Raw genomic sequence first — 22,839 nt, forward strand, 5'->3', positions numbered from 1 at the left:
ACAAGGAAGTTTAATTTAGCCTTCTGCACCCAAGCTCCTCTTCAAGAAAAACAAACCAACCTGAAGAGACCTACCTAGTCAAGGCAGAACACTTTTTATGTTCAAGGCAGCTCCACTTTCACCAGTTAAACTCCCACTTCTTGATTAAACCTGATTAAGAACCAGTGCACCTGAATAAGAAGTCCTGTTCACCTCTTTCTTTGACCTTGACACTACTGTTTCCACACCTTCATGGTGAACCAGAACAAGGAGATAAGTTTCTTGAAACACATGGTCACAACCAAGGAAAATAACTATGCATCCCATTTTATAACAGTCAAATTATAATGAAATAAAAAATTTTCTTTATGACATCTGTAACTGACTTCATATCCATCTCTCTGCTGTTCTTACTATTTTGAAAAAGCACGCAAGTGTACTTTACCATTTAATAGAAAAACTGTATTGCCAACAGCACACGGGTTTCTTAAACAGTTACCAAGTGCTGTTCTAAAAATTAATATTGCCCTTGAAGAGGATAAACCTAAGTCATAATTTAAAAAAAGGCATTTATACCAGTTATTTCAAGTTGTACACATCAAGAGAAGCAGCACCACAGCTTAATGAAGAACAAATCCCATCCATAATTTAAACAGCTAGGAACAAGTAATTTCATACCAAAAACACACAAATATTCGTATCAGTACCATACTTACTAATATACTTCAGAAAGCCCTAAATAATCCAAACAAGTGCATCCTGTTTTGTTTCCTCATACTTATTGTTTCATAATGCTATTCTGCAGAGTTCTTTGTAACTTAGCTATGTTGGCATCCAAGGCTGCTAAGCTATTCTTAAAGTCCTCTTCATCTCGAGAAGTAAATGTTGAGAAAGAGGATGCACTCCACTCAGACTTCCCTGATAGATCATCAAAAGAAATGGAACTAAAATCAGCTATTTCACTGCTTTTTTTCTGAGAAATCTCTTTCAGAAATGGCATCAGTACACGAGGGTATGTTCCAGGCTGAGGTTGGTCTGGTTTATCTATGAAGTCTTTTGCAGCTGCACTTGGAGTGCCTTTTGGCCTCTTTTGGACTTTGTCTCCTTCTGGCTGCACTTCATCCCCTGTAACTTCAAGCGTGTTTTCCATAGTCTTTTTCACACTGTACCCAGCACTTAATTTATCCAGAATAGTTGGATCCTTTGATATCTGACATCCATTCTGCTGCACGGAGTTGGAGAGCTCACAGTGGTAGTCAAGCATTTTACAAACCCCTCTACTTTGGGGTAGCACACCAGTTCTGTCAGAGGTTGGCTGCTGTTTTTTAGAGGCATTGCCAGTCAGTGGAATATAAACAGTCTCATCCAACTTGTTTTGGTCATCTAGTAAAGTCCCAGAATCACTAACTGTTTCTGCATCTTGCTTCAGTGAGGTTAGCAGTATTCTGGGAGCTGATGTTCCTTCTCCTGAGAATGTACTGTTTAATTTACTTCCTTCACCAGCAAACTTTTCATAGGCTATACTTCGCATTTCTAATTCTCCACTTTTATTTGAGAATTGAAGTTCTGTATCTGTCAAAATATGATCCATTTCTAATTTTTCAAGGTAAGTCATTACTGAGGTACTCCCAGGAAATGGATCAGATTGCATCTGCTTTTCATGGTCTTCCAAAAGAGACTTTGAGAGACTGTTTTCAGGTTTGGGTCTAATGTTGTCTACTGTGAGGTCAGACAGAAGCTTGGCCATACTGCCCTGCAAGGTTCTGTTAAGATAAGATCAATTAATCAGATTTAAAAAGTCACTAAAAAATAATCTTTAAAACTTTTACATAACACCAAAACATTAGATTTATCAGACTGCAGCAAAGTTACAATTCTCTCGCTACATGTTGTCATAAAACATAGTATAAATGTGAACCAATTCCAAGTTTCTTGAATTTCTTTCTTCAGCTCAGCTCAATGTGCCTATAAAGTAACTAAAATAACACAGCCCAATGAAGTTCTTGAGATTATTCCCAATTTACCTGCTTTGAGTACTACAAAACTAAATAACTTGATGTGAAGAAACCATTTTAAAGCTTATAGAAAGTTATCAAAATCAGTGACAATTTTTTTCTGAATTATTCTTCCCATTGCATCTAAAGAAAATATATAGTAAAATAAATTTTTCTTCTCATTTTCTGCTTAGTACATCAAAAGAAATGAACACTTAAATGCTTACAATTGAATGTAGCATATACATATACATATGTAGTAAGATATCACTATACTACCATCTGGTGGTCAGTACAGTAGTCATAGAAGTGTGTAATACGTCTAAACTACTAAAGAATCTGAAGTGTTGATTAAAAATATGCTGCCATTCCAATCACTATCCACTATAAACAAGGCAGACAACAGTTTAACTTCCTGTGCACATCACATCCAAATAAGTTTTATGTACACACTACTTTGCATGTGCAAAAAGCTAGTTAAGTCTCCCAGCTGGCCACTATATTCATCATAAAATATATGATATTCAACATATTTCATTAAAGACCACAATGAAATAAATTCCCAGTAACAGTTCTAAAAAATTGTAACACCACCTTCATTCAGTGATCCCAGACTCCCACCTTTACCCATAATTAATATCTGAGCATAATCTACTTCAAATGTGTGTACAATTAAAGAAAGGGCTGCTCATTCCCACAGGAAGAGCTTGCTGTGGGTTTTGAAGACAGATCTTTCTTGGAGCTCTTCTCAAAACAGACTAATTTGTGAACCAGGATAAAGAAAGAAAGAAAAAAAATAATCCCTTATTAATTCAGATTAAGAGTTTGTTTCCAAATTCTACAGCTTCAAGGGAAATATCAGTAGGTTTTCAGGTCCATGCAGTCCCCATGGAGATCCTTATCTGCAGGTCTGCTGTTAAGAGTTAAAACTTCGCACAAGTTACGGCAGATAGCAGTTTACAACAGAACTCAATCATGAAGCACGACAACTCTAACAAAATTACACCACCACAGCAGCAAAAGTAACTACAAAGAGAAGTTTTAGCTTACGTGACCTCCTACCACCAAGATACTAAAATTACAATAATCCAAACTATGAAAAAAAGAAAAAAAAAAGCGATGTCAAGAGGCAAAGAGCTTAGCCAATTGTACCTGGTTAGTTCACGCAGTCTGTTAACTTCTGCATCACGCTGACGTAATGTTATGCTCAATATCTTATTTTCTTTCTCTGAAGCTTCCAGTTTAAACTGAAGGCTCTTCACATTTGCTAATGCCTCTTCGACTTCTAAAATGCCAAGAAGAATTTAACTATTTATTTCTTTTAAGTTTTAAAATATTAAATGAAGAATAAACAAATTCAAAACACATACCAATCTTGAGCTTGGTGGAATGAATGTCATAATGCTGTTTGTTTTCAAGCAATTCTTGTTCTTTATCTTGAATATCTTTTGCAAGGTGTTTATTTTCTCCTTTCTGACTTTCTATTATTTTAATTAGTTCTTCATTTTTAGCCTGCAGTGACTCAAGGCCTTTCAGTGATTCTTTCAATTGACTCTGGAGCATCATATTCAAAGACTGCAAAGAAACTACTACCAAAAGTAAAACATAAAAAAAATTTAAGTGTTTTGTGTGATACAGTTTGAATTTCTAAATCAAACTAAGTTTTTAAATAATCTTGGTAATATGAATTTTGCTTACAGATAGAAGAGGTTTTTTTGAGGCAGCAAGATAAAACTTAAGCTTTCTTCCTCATTATCTGTCACCTTCATTTTAAGAGGCAAATAAAAACAAAATCTGCTCAGCAGCTGAGCCCGAGTCTCACTATGTAAAGTCTAAACAGGGACAACAATCCATGCAAAAGCAGTTGCATGACTAGACCCACAACACTTAGTTTAATTGCCACTAAAGGCCACAATACATACTATTTTTTATTTGTGTATCTGTAGCTTTATATGTCTGTATCTATTTAAATAAAGCTTTAACAAAAATGCCCCTAACAAGCATCATTCTCTATTAGTACTTTACTTTCATAGTTGCAGCTCTGTCCAGATGCCTTCTCACATCTTTCTCGTTCCCCGAGTTGCTGGTTTAATATTCTTAGTCTTCTAAATGTGAATTGTAAAAAAGCACAAATTCAGAAAGTTCAGAATATGTTCAAAACCACTGCATTTTAAATTAGTTTGGTAAGAAGTTGCTACTGAGAATTAAATGCCACAAAGTTTCAGAAACATAAAAAAGTTTTAATAATACATTTTTCTTACATTCCTATATTTCAACACAAACTATCTTTCCCTCTGTTCTGAAGGGCTACCCAATTATGTATTTGAGAGTTCCCCTGAAATGACAGACATTTTTGCATTTGATAATATTCTACAAAAAGAATATAAGCAGGCTAACTATCTTGATACTGCAAGTTTCAGAGAGAACAATATATTGATCCCACCTAGGCAAAGGTCCAATCACGATGCTACTAAAACATCAGTATTAACTGAAGTCTTGCTATATGTTAATTATTTAAACTATATAGCCTTACCAACACACTGTCTAATATATAAATACTGCACAGACAAGAATGAAAGGGCCGTACCACCATAACAATGATAAAACATGCAGTTTAGGACAGACCAGTTAAAGATGCTTTAGGCGCATCTGCAGTAAATACAGAATCACTGACAAGTTACTAACCTACGCAGCTGGGCATTTTCACTTCTGAGAGGCTGTAAAGCCAGTGCTATTTCAGCTTGTATATTTGTACTTCCCACTACAGCTGGGAGCAATGATATGCAGTCTTCTATTTCACTCATCAACCTTAACATTTCTGAATCATCTGCAAGAGAGGAGGGAAAAAAAGACCACATAAACATATAAACCTGTAGTATGACAGTAATATTTTATATGCGATTAAGAATCTACAAAGTGATATAATAGTATCTGCTTTTTTCCCAAGAAAAACTCATCTTTATTTTAACTATATTTATTTAAAATTTTTAAGCTTGACTATGAAAACTATGCTTTAGATTCTTGATAAATCACAACCCACCATCTCTCTGACCAGCATTGGTGGGATTGCTGTTTCAATCTGTCTACACTGCTCCCTTTCTCAGGGGAAAACAAATGAGAACAATCTTTACCCTAGCTGTTATGATAATGCTAAAATACTCCAAAAAATAATTTAATACTTATCCAGAGGGAAACATGAAGCTATTACAGTCGTGGGAAACCACTCTACGGTGTCACATATCATCTGACACATACAACTTCCAGAAATTTAAGTGCTCACTCATTTAACACAGCTCTTATTATGTATGTAATCACTCTACTGCAGGGTGAAAATGTCCTCACCTTGATCTGTTATCAGTGCTCTGAGCTCTCCTAGAAGATATTTTACAGTCTTAACTTTATGGGCTGTTTCATCTGGGCTTTCTTTTCTAGATTTTAGAACTTTCTTCACAAAACTTGTTTTACAGCTTGTATCTCTCACTGGGGCTACGTCAAGTACCTTCAATTCATCTTCTTCACTGACCCTGTCCTCACTGTGTTCTTCAAAACTATCCCCCTCCTTGTTACTTGAAGTATTATGATTTGCTGGACAATGATAATGGCACTTCTGTTCAGTCCTGCCATTCATCATTTCATGTGATTGTAACAGGGCCAGGTGAGCTTGTATACATCTTATCAGATCTGCTTCTTTTATCTGTTGCTTGTGGTTTGGGGTCATCTCTCTGCCAGAAGATGATGGGATGAATGTAGGCACTGCAGAGCTATTTGATGCACCTGATGCTATACAAGGGATGACACTAGAAAGAGCAGTGGCAGACTGTATTTGCGCAGCAGTATTAGGAGCAGCAGAAACTACCGGGCAAACCACAGGTGCTCCCAACTCTGGCACACATTCATTGCCCCTCTCTACAGGAACATCCTGCATAAAGAATACTCATATTAAACAAAAAATTAACATGATTTTTTTTAAATCTTAAAAAAAACCCCAACAACCCACCACCCTTGTCTCACTCAATGTAGTCTTAATTATTCTTTGCAAATTATACAAGCAACTACAACTCACTAATTGCATAATTTTCCAGTATATTAAAGAGTAATTAAATGTAAATCTGGTTTAGATTACCTTTATCTTAAATGTTTTTGGCAACATTTTCAGTTGTTCTGTAAAGAAAAACCCTCAGCAGTGTTTTGTTTTTGGTTTTTTTGCTTTATGAGCACTCATTTCTTGAATCAAACCAGAACAGGGAAGAACAAAAATAAAAAGACAACACTATTACCTTTCAATATTTAAAGTAGATGGATTTCTTAAAAGTCAAGGACAGCACTAGCTATACATGGACTGCCTGCAGATGGAAGGTAAGTCTACAGTCTTACAGTTTCAAGGTGCAAGCCCTTTACCACATTTCCCAAGGTGGCAGTTGGTACTCTCCATTAGTTCTATTCTATACCCTGAAATACACAAGTATTTTAAAATGTGGCTCTAATATAATACACAGTGTCTGAAGAAATTATCAACTTGACCACTGGCAGGGAAAAGCTACATATGAGATATTGCTTTTATCAGGAGTTGGTTAATGATCCTGATGTGCGTTACTGTGAATGTAATTATTAACAGTAATGAATAATTTCCTGCACCTTCCATGTTTGCTGTCCATTACAGAATTCCCAATGCGGAAACAAGCAGCCAGTTGAAATGCCTCTAATTTCATTTTTTGGCATCTATATAAAACGTATTTTAAATAGTAGTATTTACTCTCATTATTTATTCTGTTCATTACTATAGGTTGAAATATGCATTTTTTTCTTTAGGGAAAATTATTACATAAACCCAAGAAAACCCACATGCTTAAGTAAATGTATAAATAAATAGACAGTGCTAATTTAAAATGTTTATTAACAGTCAGAATCAAACTTTTACTTACTGACTGAGTAGATAAGGGATTAGCTGAATGCTGCAGGGACAGAGCTGCTGTGGAGGTAGGTAATCGATAATTACAAGCTGTAGCATTTTGACACCCTAAAAGAAAACACTTATAGATCAGGGCAATCTGGGGCAAAACTCATACAGCAAAAAAGCAGGCTCTACATTAACAGTTCCACTAACCATGATTTGATGTAGGAAAAGGAGTTGCAGTAGGAATTTCGTTACTGTTCTGTGGTGGTTGGCCAGTTATCAGAGACATCTGAGTTTGCACATGTTCGCACAGTTTCTGATGCATCACAGGAGAGTGTTGACTGCACGGCACATGAATTGGTTGAACCATCTGATTCTGTGCTGAACTGGGAAGTTCTTTCTCAGTAGAAGGTGTGGCAGACGAGGAAAGTTTTCTGTTTGATATTGGCACTACAGAGAAAGAAAGAACAAAAAAACCAGCTGAAGTTGTCCGTCTTCTCAGTCTACACAAGCCCATTGTGTTGTCAGGCAGACTCTGGCAGGTTTCTTTGAAAAAGAAAACCAAAAGCACCTACAGCCTAAAATTCCAGTCAGATTTTTACTCACCAGCAAATTAAGCCATCATTTTTTTCTTTCAGACAGAGCAACCTAACCCAGTTGGACAGACAGCTGTCCCTGAAGGAAGCACAGAGATTTAATCCTACAGAAGGCCAGTTCTAAAACGCAGTTCTTAAAATCTCTGCTTAGCTGCTTCCTAAGCTTTTAAACTATTTGGAATAACCCATATCAAAGCATATAAATTTTCTTATGTTGGGTATAATTAAGACTGCATATTTTCACAGTGCTGGAAAGATATCAGCTATGTGCCCACCTTCTACAATTCACAAAACGCATTCTGCTACACACCTAGTCTACAGGCTACCTGTCTACTGGATTAGAAATCACACAAAAGAATGGGGTGGAGAGAAAGAAACGCTAATAAAAATACTTCAACTGAGAGCAACTCAGCCTACAGCACTCCATCTACCTTTCCATTCAAGTGCTCTGGCCACTAAACCATTTGAGTTATTATTTATTGCAACACTTTCTTGTTTTCAGAAACTGATCTTTGAGATCTGATCCTGGCTGGACATCTAACTCCAGGACAGTTTATAGCTGCGTATCCCAAACACAGACCAAGCATTGCAATGCTTCACTGTCCAAGAGAAATGGGGCATGGGTATTATCATTCTGCTCCACACTTCCTATCAGCTATACTTGACGATGTTGGTATTTGTAAATGCACTCAACTTTCTTCCTTGCACGTGAAGCCCAAACATTTGTGAATTTTAGTAACTGTTCAGTAAACATTTAAGTCTTCTAAAAGGCAATGAGTAATGTCCACATCCTTTTGTGGATCCAGCCCTGGATCAACCTATAACAAATGACAACAATTATTTGAGGCCTTGTTATATCTCAGTAAGTTGATGAGTCTCTCAATGTTGAGAAAAAAGCAAGCCCAAGAAAGTCTGCTTACCAATTTCTTTTCGGATGTGGGCATGAGTAATGTTTTTTTTCAATCCTTTCTTCTTTGAAATATTTCCTTTGGTTAGCAAAGGCTTGGAAGTAATTTTAACAGAAGTGGTTTTCCCAGGTTGCTTATGGATAGTCTCCCTCCCTAGTATTAGTCAAAAGAAAAATTAGTCAACAAAACCAAATCAAAACAGTCTTACAAAGAAAATTTAAATTATGGTTTTAGTCAATAGGTACAACCTGCAGCCTCATTTTGTAAGATATTCTTCAGTAAAGCTGCACAACGGTCAAGTCCATTATGAATAGCATCAACCTGCACAAAGAATACTGCAGTCAGAAAATGAGTATCACTGTTCTCTTTCAGTAAGCCAAGATACTATTTTAGAAGTGACTGTTCCCCACTCTGTCACCTGAAAAAGAACAACTGATAATCAGCAAAACCACGTCTTTTTCCATGTATTACTTTGCAATTACATGAAAGTTTGGAAACACGCACATCTTGAAAAAATCCTAAATTGTCTTCTTGCACACATACCCATTTGCTGGATTTTAGGTTTTGCTAATTGCATATGTGTGGTTTTTATTCTTATTTCCATGTAAAATTAAGCTTTTATCTGTTTTTAGCCTATTTCTGTTTTGGAGATAACTGGCTCAGCACTACACAGAAAAAAGCACTGCAGCACTGACTCCATACAACTCACTTTTTTCGGAACAAAATCTAACAAATATACTTCTGCCAGGGCCAGCTCTAGTCCAGAAACAGCATATCTGTGTTCGTAGAATATATCCTTAATGAGATTTGTCAGAACCAAATTCACTGCACACAAAGTCAACTTGCATGTACCTGCAAAATGCACTATAGACACTCTTGCTAGCTTTGCAGGAGCTATTTCTAGTCCAGATGCAGTATTATCTAAATTAACCTGGTTTTCTTCTATCATTCAAGGTATTCCAGTTTTCCTTCTCTTTTGATAACAGAGATGACAGTATGAAAAAGTTATTTGATTACCTGATCGTCAGAGTCAGTGGAATAAAGAGAATATCCAGACTCCACATCAGAATGGCATCCTTTTCTTAAGCCAAACCTGAAAAAGTCAAATTCACTGTTTATACTAGCTCCTTAACATGCAGCAAAGTATAAAATTCAATTTTATTCAGTAATAGCAAACTGAATTAATTTTATCAGGAAACAAAATACCTTTCTCTTGCTGAAAACTCTGCATTGCTGCAACAAACATGTTTAGCAGATATTAACAGCCTATGTCAAGGAATTCAGTCTTTACTCAACAGTCTTACATATGGCTAGTAATTACACAAATCCAGTCTTTTATAAATAAAACATGCAGAGTCAACCCTCTATTTCTACAGGCAAAATTTCTATGGAGTTTGTGTCTGTCTACTCATGGGTTGCTTAGAACCTGGCTGTATTGCCTTTCTGCTAAAAACGTTCTCTGACATATACAAAGAATTTTGGGCTAGTTGTGAGGTATGACAAATATAAGGTTCCCAAACGCTCACATGTACACTGAATCTTAGATAGTATTCATGATTAAGGTCTTACTGTTTTCTTCCATTTGTCAATTTAGCTGCTCCTGTTAGCCTTCCAGAAGACAGTACCTGTTGATTACAGAAATATACTTTGATTTTCATGAAGTACTTTCATAACACAATTAAACATTACCATTGCCCACTAATTCCAAGAACTTCTGCTGAGGCAGATCAGGTAAAGGTAATTTACAGCTCTCAGAACAAGGAGGGGGCCCACCGCTACCATTAGGGACTGAATCTTGTACTTTTAATTTCACAAAACGTGCCTGTACAGCATGAAGCTTCATTAATTTCCGCAGCATTCTACAGATACAGTAAATCACTTACTGACACGGCCAAGGGCTGACATAGAAACACACGTTCCAGACTGAAAGCAAGCTCTATAAATACACACCTGAACTTTGGGGATTTTAAGAATAAACTACAGTCGCGGCTCAAACTACGGATACACCAAGATGGAAGCGCCCTTAAGGGAAAGCTTGCTGCGGTGCCCCTTACCGACACACTTAAGCCCGCTGAGCCCTGAGGAAGCGCTGCTGGGCTAAGCCCAGGAAAGCAAAGGCGCCCAGTGCCGGAAGGCCCGACTCCCCTCAGGAGTCGTTACGCTGATCACCCAGCTCCGCACTCGGCGGGGACACCCCGTCACCCCCCTCCGCGCAAATCAGGGGTCTAACGAGGCACCTAAGGAGAGGGCTGAGACCCGACTGCAGACAAAGAGAGGCTCCAGACGTCCCCGCCTCCCCAGCCCCGCACGCACCTTGCCGGACCGCGCAGCCCCCGGCCTCGCCATGGCCCCAGACCCGGCCGACACGGGGGCGGGGCCACCCGCCGTCCCGCTCTGCCCCTTCCCCCGGAGCGCGCTCTCCCGCGCCAGCCAATCTGGAGCCTGCTTGGCTGACGGACGGGATGGCCGTTACGGGGGGGCGGGGCTAATGCCCCCCTGTCCCGCCCCGCCTGGCGGCTCCTCGCGGCGCGCCGGCGGCAGCAGGCGCGGGAAGGGGAAGGAGCTGCGTTGCGGAGCGCGGTCGGCGATTGGCGGAGGGTGGGAGCCGAGGAGCCAATCGGAGGAGAGAAGGCGAACGGGCGGGCTAGGGAGCTGTGGGGCCGTGAGCGGTGGTGGGGGTGCCTGTTCCCGTCGGGACTCAGGGCTGAGCAGCCCCGGCACCTGCTTCTGTGCTTAATAAGAAAAAAATCACTTCACGAAGCTGGGTCTTGCCGTCCCAGTGCTGTCCTCCCATGGCGTGCTGTCTGATCCATTAGGGGTGCTTTGAGAGCAGCAGGCCCAGTGGGGCAGGGGCTCCCTACAGTCGTACGAGGAAAAAGGGGCCTTGCAGGTGTGTGGCCCACCCTGAGGGAAAACTCAGACATCTCTCTGGGGCATTGCTCATAAAACTGCCTCTGGGCTTTTGCTTACCTGTGCAGTCGTGTCCTGCAAGTCCTCTGCGGCACAAAAGCTAAAAGGAGGCTGGTAGCAACTTAAAGGGAACTGTTGATACTTTGTGCACAGGCTAAAACCATCAGTTGTTTGTTCACACTGGCTTTCAGCTGGTGTTAAATCTCCAGCAATCCCTGAAAGTATATGAATTGTAAGGAATGGTGCCTCAGGTTTCACACACACACACTGGCATATTAGTATTCTGCGTGTCTTCACTTTTATTAGCTGAATAAATAGACCTTCTGAAAACATAGCGTTGAAAGCAATTACATTTACTCAGGCTGAAAATGTGGTTACATTACTATGTTATTAAGAGTACTCTAGCAGAAGTGCATATAAATACTCAACATCTGTGCTCACCCAGTATGTAAATGGTGGTGTTATTAGGTACTACTGAGTTAACATTTGCACGGAAACTATGCTGAACTTGAAATAAAACTGTACTGTCAAGATATTTATCTTGTCAAAAAAACCCAGAAGGGTTTTCTGGCAGGAATTTGAAGACTGCTTCAATTTTTCTCTTTGAAAATTTTAAAGTGAGAAGATCACTGTAATAGGAGAACAGCTGAAGGAAGGAATATAAACTAGAAAAATGGAAAAAGATGGAAAACAGCTCAAAAAGATGTGTGGCAGCTACCAAACCAGTGTCAGAACCATCGGTGTAGTTTTTTCTTAAGGGGGTTTATGGAATTTTATGGATAAATTATCATTGAACTGATAGATGTGAGTGCAGCAATTTAAATAATTAAGGAAGAATTATCCCAAGTTGTTTAGCAACAAGTAACAGATATAAAAAAACCAATTCTTCCCAAACCACAATCCCATTCTTTGATCTGACGTATTATTTGAAGACACATAGAACAACACTTCATTTTTTCATCAAAAGGAAAATTAATACACGTTCTTGTCAACTGAACCATTTTGAAACTATGGATGAAATAGCAAGATTGTCTTATAAATAATTTTTAAAAATGCAGCTGTAAAGATTAAAAAATTGCATAAAGAATTAAAATTCTTATGAAGTCACAGACCTCCCGTCTGGTCAGTCTTTAAAGAAAAATACAAGCTATCATGAGGCTTGTGATAAAACTACAAGAGCTCGCAGCTTTGTAGTCTGGGCATAGAGTTAACTATCAGAAGAGCTTGATGTTTTTTCTGACTGACATTGGCTTTCTTCATTGAAATAGTGTGGGTAATCACTAAATATCTCTGGAGCTGTCTGGTTGTTATGGTAAAACTGTGATTAAAAAAGGATTATTCTTTGTCTTGCATACTGAAATGCTTCAATGTCATGTGCTGCATTCATACATAATATTATATTGTTATTCATACTTATGATCAAGCTATGTTTCAGGGAGAAAATTAAATTCCATTTCATTGCATTGTATTTCATTAAACAAATTTAATCTTTTCTTCCTCTTTGACAGATAACTAAAATTCCCCAAAGATTTCCAGAGGCACAATTTTGGATGTGGTCGAGGCCAGGTTTGCTCAGCCTTTGGGAAAGCAAACTGTGGCAATCTTCCAGGTTCCAACACTATTTGGTGTAGAATTAATGCTAAAGGCAGTTAAAAAAGCTGTCAAATGCAACATAAAGTATAATGATAAGCAGCATTGTCCTGAATAGATGAAGGGGACTTCTTGGATTTCTATGATTTATCTCAAATTTGATGTTGTGCCATATCTAAAGAAATAGTTTATGTAAAGAGATAAAGATTTTATTGTTGTTAGTGAGAAAGAAAAACAAATTCTTTTTACAAATACTGTACAACGATGTCCAAGTAGGGAAACAGAATGAAGTGTGAAGGGGGGGTATGATAGCTTAACACAGGTCATCATGCAGTGGACCATCTGTGCAGAAAAAACATGTTACAAACTAACTGAATATTAACTCTACTGTGACAGAACATGCTCTCCCTACCAGAACGTGGTTGACAAATTGGACATAATTTAGAGAATAGTGACACAATCAGTGTAATACAGGACAAAAATACATGTGGACGAAAAGACTCAAAGCATTAACCAGGGAAAAGCTGGCTGAATTATGAACAATTAAAACATACATGTGGCTGTATTTGCAATCTTATTGCTTGAGGTGCTGTCCATGTTGCATGAAGCATCACTGAAAATAACAAAAAGCTTATTCTTACCCTAAATAATTTACAGTTTAAGTTGAAATACTGGGATGATACAGCAAACTGTATGCAAGACTGATGTGCTTAATAATGGTGAAGAAATAAATAGACGTAGAATGTAACTTTTGGGAACCAAAGATTTTTGAGGGGACAATTCTCAGATAAAGTAAAACAAAACTCTTTCATTTCAGGAAGGAGAGAAAGCAAACAAAAATGAAGCTAATGGAGGCAAGAGAAGACATTTGTCAAGCAATCCAGTTTCATCAGAAAAATGGGGCTTTTTCAGCACCTACCTAGGAAAACCCAGTCACGTTCTCATTCAGTGTAAGTTCCGGAAGTCTCCTACTACCAGTGCTAACAAGGTCTAGTGATCTAATTAAGTACTAACGTAAGCATGATCAAGCACTAGCACTAGCACTTAAGCTTTCCTCTGAATGGGTTACAGTCAAAAATTTGTGTGGACTTAACAAGGGAGTATTTCACAAAATTAGGTACTTTTTATGAGATAAGTAGGCCAAGAATATCAATGAAAACAGATGATTATTTAATTTCGGTAGGTATCCAAACCCCCATAAATCTACAATTAAGGAAGAAAGCTACAACTTGGCTAATGGAAAGAGAATGAACAACTTTTTTGTCTACCCACCTATCCTTCAATCTATGTGTACCAAACACAAAAGGGGAGATGAATAGCAGTGAATATGTAGTTAAGAATACAGCCTACAGAAAACAGTACTTCATTTGTCAAAGACAGGCTTAAGGGATGTCTTGTGCACAGTAAAAATACTGTAAGAGGAAGCAGACATTTAGTAGAGAACTTTTCAGTTTGATAGGTAAAGATATAATAAGGAGATTAAGCTGGATATTGTGGACCCTAGAACTGTGGTGCAATTTTAAAATAGATTTGAAAATAATCTACAGAACGTTCTACTAGATTTTCAATGTCTCAGTCAAAGATATGCTTTAGTTCAATCATACGTATTGAAAGCTGCAGCAGGACTCACTGCGTGGAAGACCCATGATCTGTGTGTTCAGAAGGCCTGTCATCAGATTTTGATTTTGTGATGTATTTGGAATGAATGGGTGTATAAGCCATGAATTTCTTCTTCCTAATACGTAAATATAGCAGGAAAGAATCAGAAGACCTTAGCTTTGGCCTGTCTGCCCACATTTAAGTGCCATATCTTATGTAAAGCACATTAAATGCTCTTCACCTCGAGAAGTTCTCACAAGGACAAGTTCATAAGTGTATTGAGTTATGACTTGTAGAAAACATCACTAACATTCAAGAGGTTTTGACCTTTATGAGCTGTTGACAGTTAAAATAGTGCAGTTTTCAGAAAGCTGGTGACATTATGCGGCACAAAGTAGTCATGCATGAGTTCTGAAACCCACAAGATGGCGCCAGGTGAACATAAAATAATAAGAACTGCTTTTTTTTTTTTTTTTTTTAAAAACAAAAAAGTGACTTATACTTTCCTTAAGATAAATTGATGCACATTTTTGTTTAAGTAACACTAAGATAATTCCACTGCTATTTCATAGAATCTTTGTCAAAACTTGTAATTTCAGGCAATCCTACTGACAGGAATAATATTTTGTTGGTGAAAGTGTATGTATGAAATAATAATTTTTGGCTAAAACTTCATGGCGCTATTTATTTATTGCTCAAATAAATATAAAATCTACCGTGACATCAAAATGATCTTTAAAAACACATAGGCCATTTTCACAGAGTGTAGGTTTAATAGCAGATCTAGAATCTGATGGCTTTAGGGGAAGAACAAACTCTAAAAACAAATTAATTTCTCAAAACATTTCTCAACTGCGTTCTAAGATAGAAAAAGAAATGAAGCAAGAGAACAACAGCAAATGAAATACCTAAAGAGAATTGACTCTAATTAGAGTATTTGTCTTAATTTCCTGTGGGGCAGGTTTTGGAATTAGTACTAGCGGTGAGAGTATTAAAGAAAAGGGTCAATGAAGTTTGACCCACCATAGTTAAATCTTGTAATGCTTGTTATTTGAGGAGCAGATTCATAGATAAGTTATAATATCTGAGAGATTTTTAAAATAATGTACTTCTGTTGCAAACAGCCAATAGATCTTTATCCACAAATTTCTGCTTGAAGTTTTAACTTCCATCTGAGCTGTACCAGATCATTGAGATGATCTCAGGAGGTCCCTTCCAACCTAAATGATTCTGTGATTCTGATTCAGAACTTTTTTCTTCTGCTTTTTTTTCTTCAAGTCCACTCTTGATTGCCTCAGTGTAATCTATTGCCTTGCTCACATCCATGGCCTAGTCTCATCTGAATTAAAGCTTTCAGCTAGAAGATAAACTTGGTTACACCAACATAATAACAGTGCTATAACCAGTGCTCTGCTAATTCTCCAAATGGCCCCACACATGAATTATGGAATATGTAGTCTTCAGTATGTAAACATTTGCCCAACAGGGGTTTTGGGATGAGAGAGAGGGGTCCTCTCCTAAGATCTGCAGGTGAATCAATCACACCAGTACATCTAACTAGTCATGTCAGCTCAGTAACCTGGTTGTCTGCCACTGCTAATAGAAAATCAGAAATCTATTTTCCTTTCTCTATTCAATAGCTAAAAGAAGTGAAGGAGCAACTCATTTAAGTGCTGTGAGAAGTATCTAGGTACTCTTCTGAATCCATAGTGCAATCTGTATTTGCTGGGTTGTCAGCATTAACTGATAGGCTTTTACATTCCGGTTTCTTGAGGTTGTGTGAGAAGACTGCAATCTGCTTCCCATTCGAACTGACTATCAGTTGCCATTAGATCCAAAACCACTACCTGCACTTTGGTTTTCCTAGTAACTGAAAACACATGTTATGGTACTAAGTTTCCCTCATATTCTGGGGTTTCTTTGACAGAGATTGTTTGAATATTAGGTAGTGGTGAAAAGATGCTGATCTGTTTCCTTTGACACAAGAAGTTTGCTCCAGTCATCTGCAGTAACTATACAAAGTCAGAGTGAGTGAAGAACAGCAAGACAGAGCCAGGATGCTTTTCATCAGTCATATCTGCTGAGTGATGCTGGAAACAAAGGAACTCTTTTGGGTTTACCCTCACAGTTACAGCATAGTGCTGCAGAAACGGCTTTAGAAAATTGTTAGATGAAGCTTACAGCCTTTGTCCCTCTCTCTTCAGCTGTCATTCCCAATGCTTAATGTGTTGTGAATTGTCTGGAAAGGGAGAAGCTGCAAAAGAGGCTTCTGCAAATATTCTAGCTCCATTGATCCCTGAAAGAATATAGTTAAAAGTAATTCCCTTATTCCTAAAAAAAGATTTTCTCCTGACTTTAAAAAAAGCAGCTGGGTTAGTGGTTAGCTAGTTAAAACATGTGATTACTCGGTCTCCTTTTTCAACACAAACATTAACTCAAAATCACAATATATAGTGTATTCATCCAGTACACCATGAAAGTATGAATAAACATAGAACTCCAATCAGTTTACATGCCACAACTAAAAACTTTAGCCACTCAATTTCTTCAGTAAAACGTCCAATATGCATTACACTCACAAATAAGTCTTCTGGGAGGATCAGTGCCTTCCACATGTGAGCCAGTTCACCTACATGCATTATAGCTCTCCCTTCCACCTGGAGATAAGCACAAATTAAAAATGTTTCACAGGAGAATGCATGCTATTTTGCCTCCATTCAGAGGGAGACAAAGTTTTCTGTAATCCAGTATCACACCCAAAATACTTGAATTAGGCTTGACCTTGGCTTTTCTTTTTGAAGTGTGCTGTGATACATATGGAGCATCAGTGATATCAGAGACTAACTGGATGCCTGAAGCACACGTTTGGTGGGCACAGTTAAGAAAGATCTTAGCAAAACCACTCCATAAGTAAATGGGAGGAAAAAGTGGAAGCACATAATTATTACAACTTATAAAAATACAGGTAAAATTAACAGTGTGAGTACAGGAAATAATGACATCTGTAACATCTGGAAGGATGTTAATTTTACAGAAGTGTGGCCTGACTATAATTTTAAATTTGGTAGTGGACGTTTATTCATGCATATTCTTTCTTTGGCAACAGTGGTATGGCTTGGGTGAGCAAGTGATCTGAGTATGAAAACCATAAATCTTCAGGGCCAAAGGAAGCACAGCTGAAGAAATAATCTACTTTCTGCTATATAGAAACAACTAATACATTAATATTCACCATCCATTATATTTATATTAACCATATAGAATATTTAAGGACAGAGAGGTGAAAGTATATTACCCAAACAGAAAATGTAGTCAGTGTGACAATATGATTGGAATAATAAATATAATAAAAAGCCTATGGGTGTAAATTATCAATGTTTTATATATTTGCCCCAGAAGTGGAGAAGATATTTCTTGCTCTTTGACCCAGGACCTTTAAGAGCTCTGCTGTGATGTCTTTCCATTCTGTCCAAGGCATCCTTCCTGATGTCTGGGGGAACATCACCACAAGCCACAGCAGACGTGCAATAATTCAGACCTATGGCATCAAACTTAAGATGTCAAAGTAATGAAGGCAAGCCTAGAGGTCGTCTGGTCTCTCCTTCTTCCCCAGGGTTGGATCAGTGATGTCTGTGCCCATCCTGCCAGGAGTTTGTCTAGCCTGCTCTTGAAGACCTCCAGCCTTTCCGTGCGGTGTTCTATGTGCCACAGCCCTAAGGGCATCAGTGGCCTGAATGGTCTTGACCAGCCTCCCCTGGAATAGCCCCCATGCCTGCCCATGGGCCCAGGACCATCAGTCCAGCCCAGCCCAGGGCCATCAGTCCCTGCCCCAGCAATGCGTTAGGATGCCAGGCTCTGTCTCCACCACTGCTCTGCTTTGCTTGGCCTCAGGCCTCCTGACCCCAGTCTGCTGGCTGACTGCTTGGTTTGACCTTGGACCTGCCCCATCACCAGGAAGTTGCCTGATGACACGGGCTTGGGGCTGCCTTCCCTGGCCTGCCCTGATCCCTTGCTGGGGCAGTGGGACAGGCCCTGGCTGGCGGGTCGCTGCCCTGCCAGCTGTGGCATTGCACGTGGCTCCTGGCTTCCCACCCTGGAGGGAGTGCTGGCCCCTGCTGCACACTGAGCTACCATCCCCATGAGCAATCTGTTGCAGTGTTTCACCCTGAAAAAGTCTGTCCTGCTCCCAGCTTAAATCTTCCCTGCTGCATTCTAATCTACTATTCTCCATGAACTTGGAGAGCATCACTTCCCTTTCTTCTTTGTACTAGTGTTTTAAAGACTTTTAGACAATTACTATGTCACCTCTGATACTCTATTTTCTATGGTAATTGACCTGAAATTGCTCAATCTTGCCTGTATGTTGTGTTTCGTAAAATTTTAGTTGCTCTCATCTGGAGTCTTCAGCTGATACACATCTTTCTTGAAATATGATGCCCAAAACTGGACAAAACACTCCAGCTGAGACCTTACCAATCCTGAGAATAACAGAAAGATTACATCATCTGTCTATAAATTATACCCATGTTTATATTTCTCAGTACAATGTTTTTCTCTTTTGCAACAGCACAGTGTTGTTAACTGATGTTGAACTTGAATTTCACAATAGTCCTCAAAACTTTCTGCAACGGTATGAGCTATCCCGTTATTCTTTATGTTGTGTGTGTTGTTGCTGAATCCTGACTCACTGTAGAATTTTGCACATTCCCTTATTGAATGACTATCTTTTTTCCACAAGATTTCTCTAATTTGTTAAAATATGTTAAGGGAACTTTTAATCTAGGTTTCATCCCCTAGGTCCTTGGGATTAAAAATCTACTCCCTTTAATCTACCCACATGTAGCTGCTCCTATACACTTTTTATATCAAATACTTTCCCTTCTTGTCAGCAAAGCAATTAATAACACAGACATTGAAATTATCATTTTGATTCAATGTTAACACCATAGTATGATGAATAAGTTTTGTCAGAAGACATTGTAAGAAAAATTCAGTGTATTACATCTGGTATACCGATTGGTTATTCCAGTTTGGGTTGCTGCTGCAGTGGATTGGCTTCAGAACATGACAGTGGGAGAATCAAGTTCACAACAAACATTGTAATTGTACATACCGTACTTATATAATTTTTACTTATGTTATTGTTGATTATTATTTTTGTCAATCTGAGGAATTCCCTGATATTTAAAAAGATCCCAGAATCTTCTGCCTGTGAAAATGATGAACTTTGCTTATATTTGTGGGGAGTTAGGTAAAACATGGGCCTGATGCTACAGTCCATTTCAAATGTAATTTCAGCCGGGGCAGATAGGTAATAGGTAATTGATGTAAATCAGTACAACTTCATTTACCCTCACTGGGAAACTGACCTGTGTTCTCAAGTTAGCCATGGGGAACTTTCTGAATCTGGTCTATGTACTTTTTACTCTTTTTAGACTTTAACCTAAGCATTTGAAATAATTAGGAAACTTACTATTTATTGAATAGTAGGCTTGGGATCATTTCCTTTAAAAACCAAATAATAGTGCTGAAAATGTATCATTATCTGCTCCTTGAAACAACGTAGAAAATGACTGAAAACAAGCATGTCTTACATGCCTCCTTAGGCCTAGGACTACATCAAAGGATGCAAGTAACAGCTTGAAGGTAAAATGTTGTCTTCATCTTAAATTATTAAGTAGAAGTAAAGAGCATTAAATTATCGATACTATCATCTTCACCTTAATTATCTTGTCTGAGGAAAACATCTATTGATGTAAAGTAGACCTTAGTCACAGAAAAGCATTTATCTTCTAAAACACGGTTCTCTTAACCTGTTTTATAGGATGGGGACTATGCATCACTTTTTCTCATCTGGCTCCAACCCAGTCTTTACTTGGAAAGTCTGCTTTTGATCTTCCATTTAATTTCAATATTTCTCAGCTAAAGTTCTCAAGCAATCATTTTTAGTTCCATTTATGGAACAGACGTGTAAATCCTTTAGTGATATCCTCCTCATTATATTTCCTTAAATGTTTGGGCAAATATTTACAAAACCTTTCTCAGGATCTGTGTCATATCTCTTTTATGGAAAAAAAACTATAAATAAATCACCTAAAAATCACTGTCTTCAGTTTTGCCCAGCCTGGTACTGAAAGTGCCTGGAGATCTTTTCCTATCTCATGACTGTTTGTTGTCTTGTGAGAAATGAATTTAGTGATCTCACTCTGCTTTCTAGTGAATATGTTAGCATAATTTATGACTCCCACAGCAGAGAAGGCTGAAAATATAAAGACTTGAAAACAGATTTTTCTTTTTCGAATATGAGTCATCTCAGATTACCACTGAGGGACATTGCCTGGCTTAGGCCAGGGAAGCTTGAACTCTCAGTGTCTGTGCTTCTCCATATGGAGAGACATAAAGGAATTATATAGGAGAATTTCTCTAAGGCAATTGCTACGTCTTCTGTCTTTCTCCAACAGCCTTAATTGCCAATATTGACTTTAAACTCAGACATGTTGTAATGTTTGTTACATCATGGGACTGGCTGTCTTGTGAGCTCTGTGAGTCCTGCCTCAGGTCTCCTTCTCAGGGTTGAATTAGGCTAAGGTGACCTGATATCTTGGTCATACAGAGGATGACCTGACATCCAGAGACTGTCCTGGCTTTTGAGTAAAACCTGTTGGATTTTTTTTCCCCTCTTGAGCTTCTGTCAAGATGTTGGATTTTCTCCCTTCTCTTCAGTCTGATTTCCAGAGCTATAACTTATTCACAGCTTCATTTCCAGTTTCATTCTCAGAGATGGGAGTGGTGGCCTCAGTCTTAGCACCTGTGTCAGAACACATGAAAGAAGTTTGCTGACCTAAAATATGCTATTTCTGTGCTCCGTGTCTCCCACTGAATCCTTGACTTTCACTCACAACTCTAAGCCCCATTCTGAGTCCAGTAGTTGTCATCTCCCTTAATTTATTTCCTGTTCCTTTGCCTTTTTTTTGCACCAAAAGTGTCAGCCCTTTTGTTGTGGTGGACGTACCTTTACAAGGTTCAGTGCTGGCTTCCTGATTCCTGTTCCACCTGGTCTCCTCCGGAGAGGAGTGTGACCTACCCTATCATGTTGTGATCTTAGTGAGCACTTCAGTATGTATGGGATAGACATTTAAAAACACTGACTTCTAAATGTGCTTCAATTGATATTTGGTACCTTAGGCTCAAAATGCAGGCTTTTCCTAAAGATTTCCAGAACCTGATATTAAACTTCTTTAACAAAAAAGTCAGGAAAGCAGATTTGATTTTAAATATTTGATTTAGTGTTTGGGTTATATTTCTGCACGAGAACCAGAGGATGAAACTGAAAACAACTGTTTACCGGCTTGAAACTTATTCATCTACTTTTGCTGTTGAATGTGATTACAAGTGAAATGAATGAAAAAAAAATTGTTATAATAATCTCCCAAGTGATTACTAACAGACAAAATGGGACTTGGAAAATGTTAGCTCAAAAACAGTAAAAGAAAAAAACACTTCTGGAGTTAAATTCCTAGTGTGCAGAATGCTAATGAAACTGGTAGATCAAGAAATCATGCCAATAAAATTGTATTAATTTCTTAAGGATTTGTAAACCACACTGAAAAATGGCAAAAGATGACATCACAAAAGCTTCACAGGCCCTGAACATTTATATTTCTACACTTGAAAAATTACCACCCCATATGACCTTACTACCTGTATTCTTTGCTCTGCTTAGTGGACTTTCCTCAGAATAAGCCTCCTAATTCCCACCTTGCTGTTCTCAAGGCAATTAGCTCCTTTTTCTCTACTATTCCACCCCCTATTCTTGTTTCACTTCCCAACCCTTTGCAAGTCTTCATCCTGAAATACTTCCCTGAACTCTTAAACATCAGTTCACCACAAAACTGTCCTGTAGCAGCAGATAATTGCCTCCCATTCCATGGCCAATGTCCATGTAGATAGCTCACCTCTTCATAATTTTCCCACATTAACACCACCCTCTCCACCACTGTCCTCTGTATTAAGTTGTTCCTGCTCCATTCTCATCCTTACTCCAGTTATCTCCCTCCTCACCTGCCTGCCCATCCACTGGCCCTCTCTCCCCATTTCCAAGCTCTTCCCCATTTTCCATCAGTACCAGAGGCTGAGGTTTTCTCCATGGAGCTTGGCCGGTCTTAAGGAGAGGAGCCATTGGACCCAGTTCTGGAAGCACCTCTGTGATCCTAGCTGTAGTCTACTGGCAGGTGTGAGACTCCTCTTCCCCTGCATCCCTGTGTGAGTCAGAAACACCCTGATTCCACCAGCAGTGTGTTACCCAGAGAAGGGTGAGGATGGAGAGCTTGGACAAGTGTGGCAGGTGCACCCGCCCAATGAAAATAGGG

At 38.6% G+C, this 22,839-nt stretch overlaps 1 protein-coding gene across 3 annotated transcripts; it reads right to left on the minus strand.

Annotated features, from left to right (window-relative positions):
* Nucleotides 1–414: 414 nt before the first annotated feature.
* CCDC14 (coiled-coil domain containing 14) lies at nt 415–10,749 on the minus strand. 3 transcript variants are annotated; one of them, XM_074873619.1, is made up of 13 exons: nt 10,685–10,749; nt 9,941–9,996; nt 9,389–9,464; nt 8,620–8,692; nt 8,384–8,524; nt 7,078–7,317; nt 6,896–6,990; nt 5,316–5,892; nt 4,659–4,800; nt 3,999–4,078; nt 3,344–3,562; nt 3,126–3,258; nt 415–1,742 (listed from the first exon to the last, which is right to left on the minus strand). In XM_074873619.1, exons 1-13 carry the CDS (start codon nt 10,715–10,717, stop codon nt 758–760), a joined length of 2,850 nt encoding a protein of 949 aa, XP_074729720.1. In that variant the 5' UTR covers nt 10,718–10,749; the 3' UTR covers nt 415–757. The 3 variants fall into 3 exon arrangements, with proteins under 3 accessions (XP_074729720.1, XP_074729723.1, XP_074729721.1); XM_074873622.1 differs by lacking the exons at nt 8,620–8,692; nt 9,941–9,996; nt 10,685–10,749 and having other exon boundaries at nt 9,389–9,455; XM_074873620.1 differs by lacking the exons at nt 8,620–8,692; nt 9,389–9,464; nt 9,941–9,996; nt 10,685–10,749 and adding an exon at nt 8,158–8,281 and having other exon boundaries at nt 8,384–8,451.
* Between the last annotated feature and the right edge of the window lie 12,090 nt (nt 10,750–22,839).

The sequence above is a fragment of the Strix uralensis genome, chromosome 6 (genome assembly GCF_047716275.1).
Source record: "Strix uralensis isolate ZFMK-TIS-50842 chromosome 6, bStrUra1, whole genome shotgun sequence".
Taxonomy (NCBI): Eukaryota; Metazoa; Chordata; class Aves; order Strigiformes; family Strigidae; genus Strix; species Strix uralensis.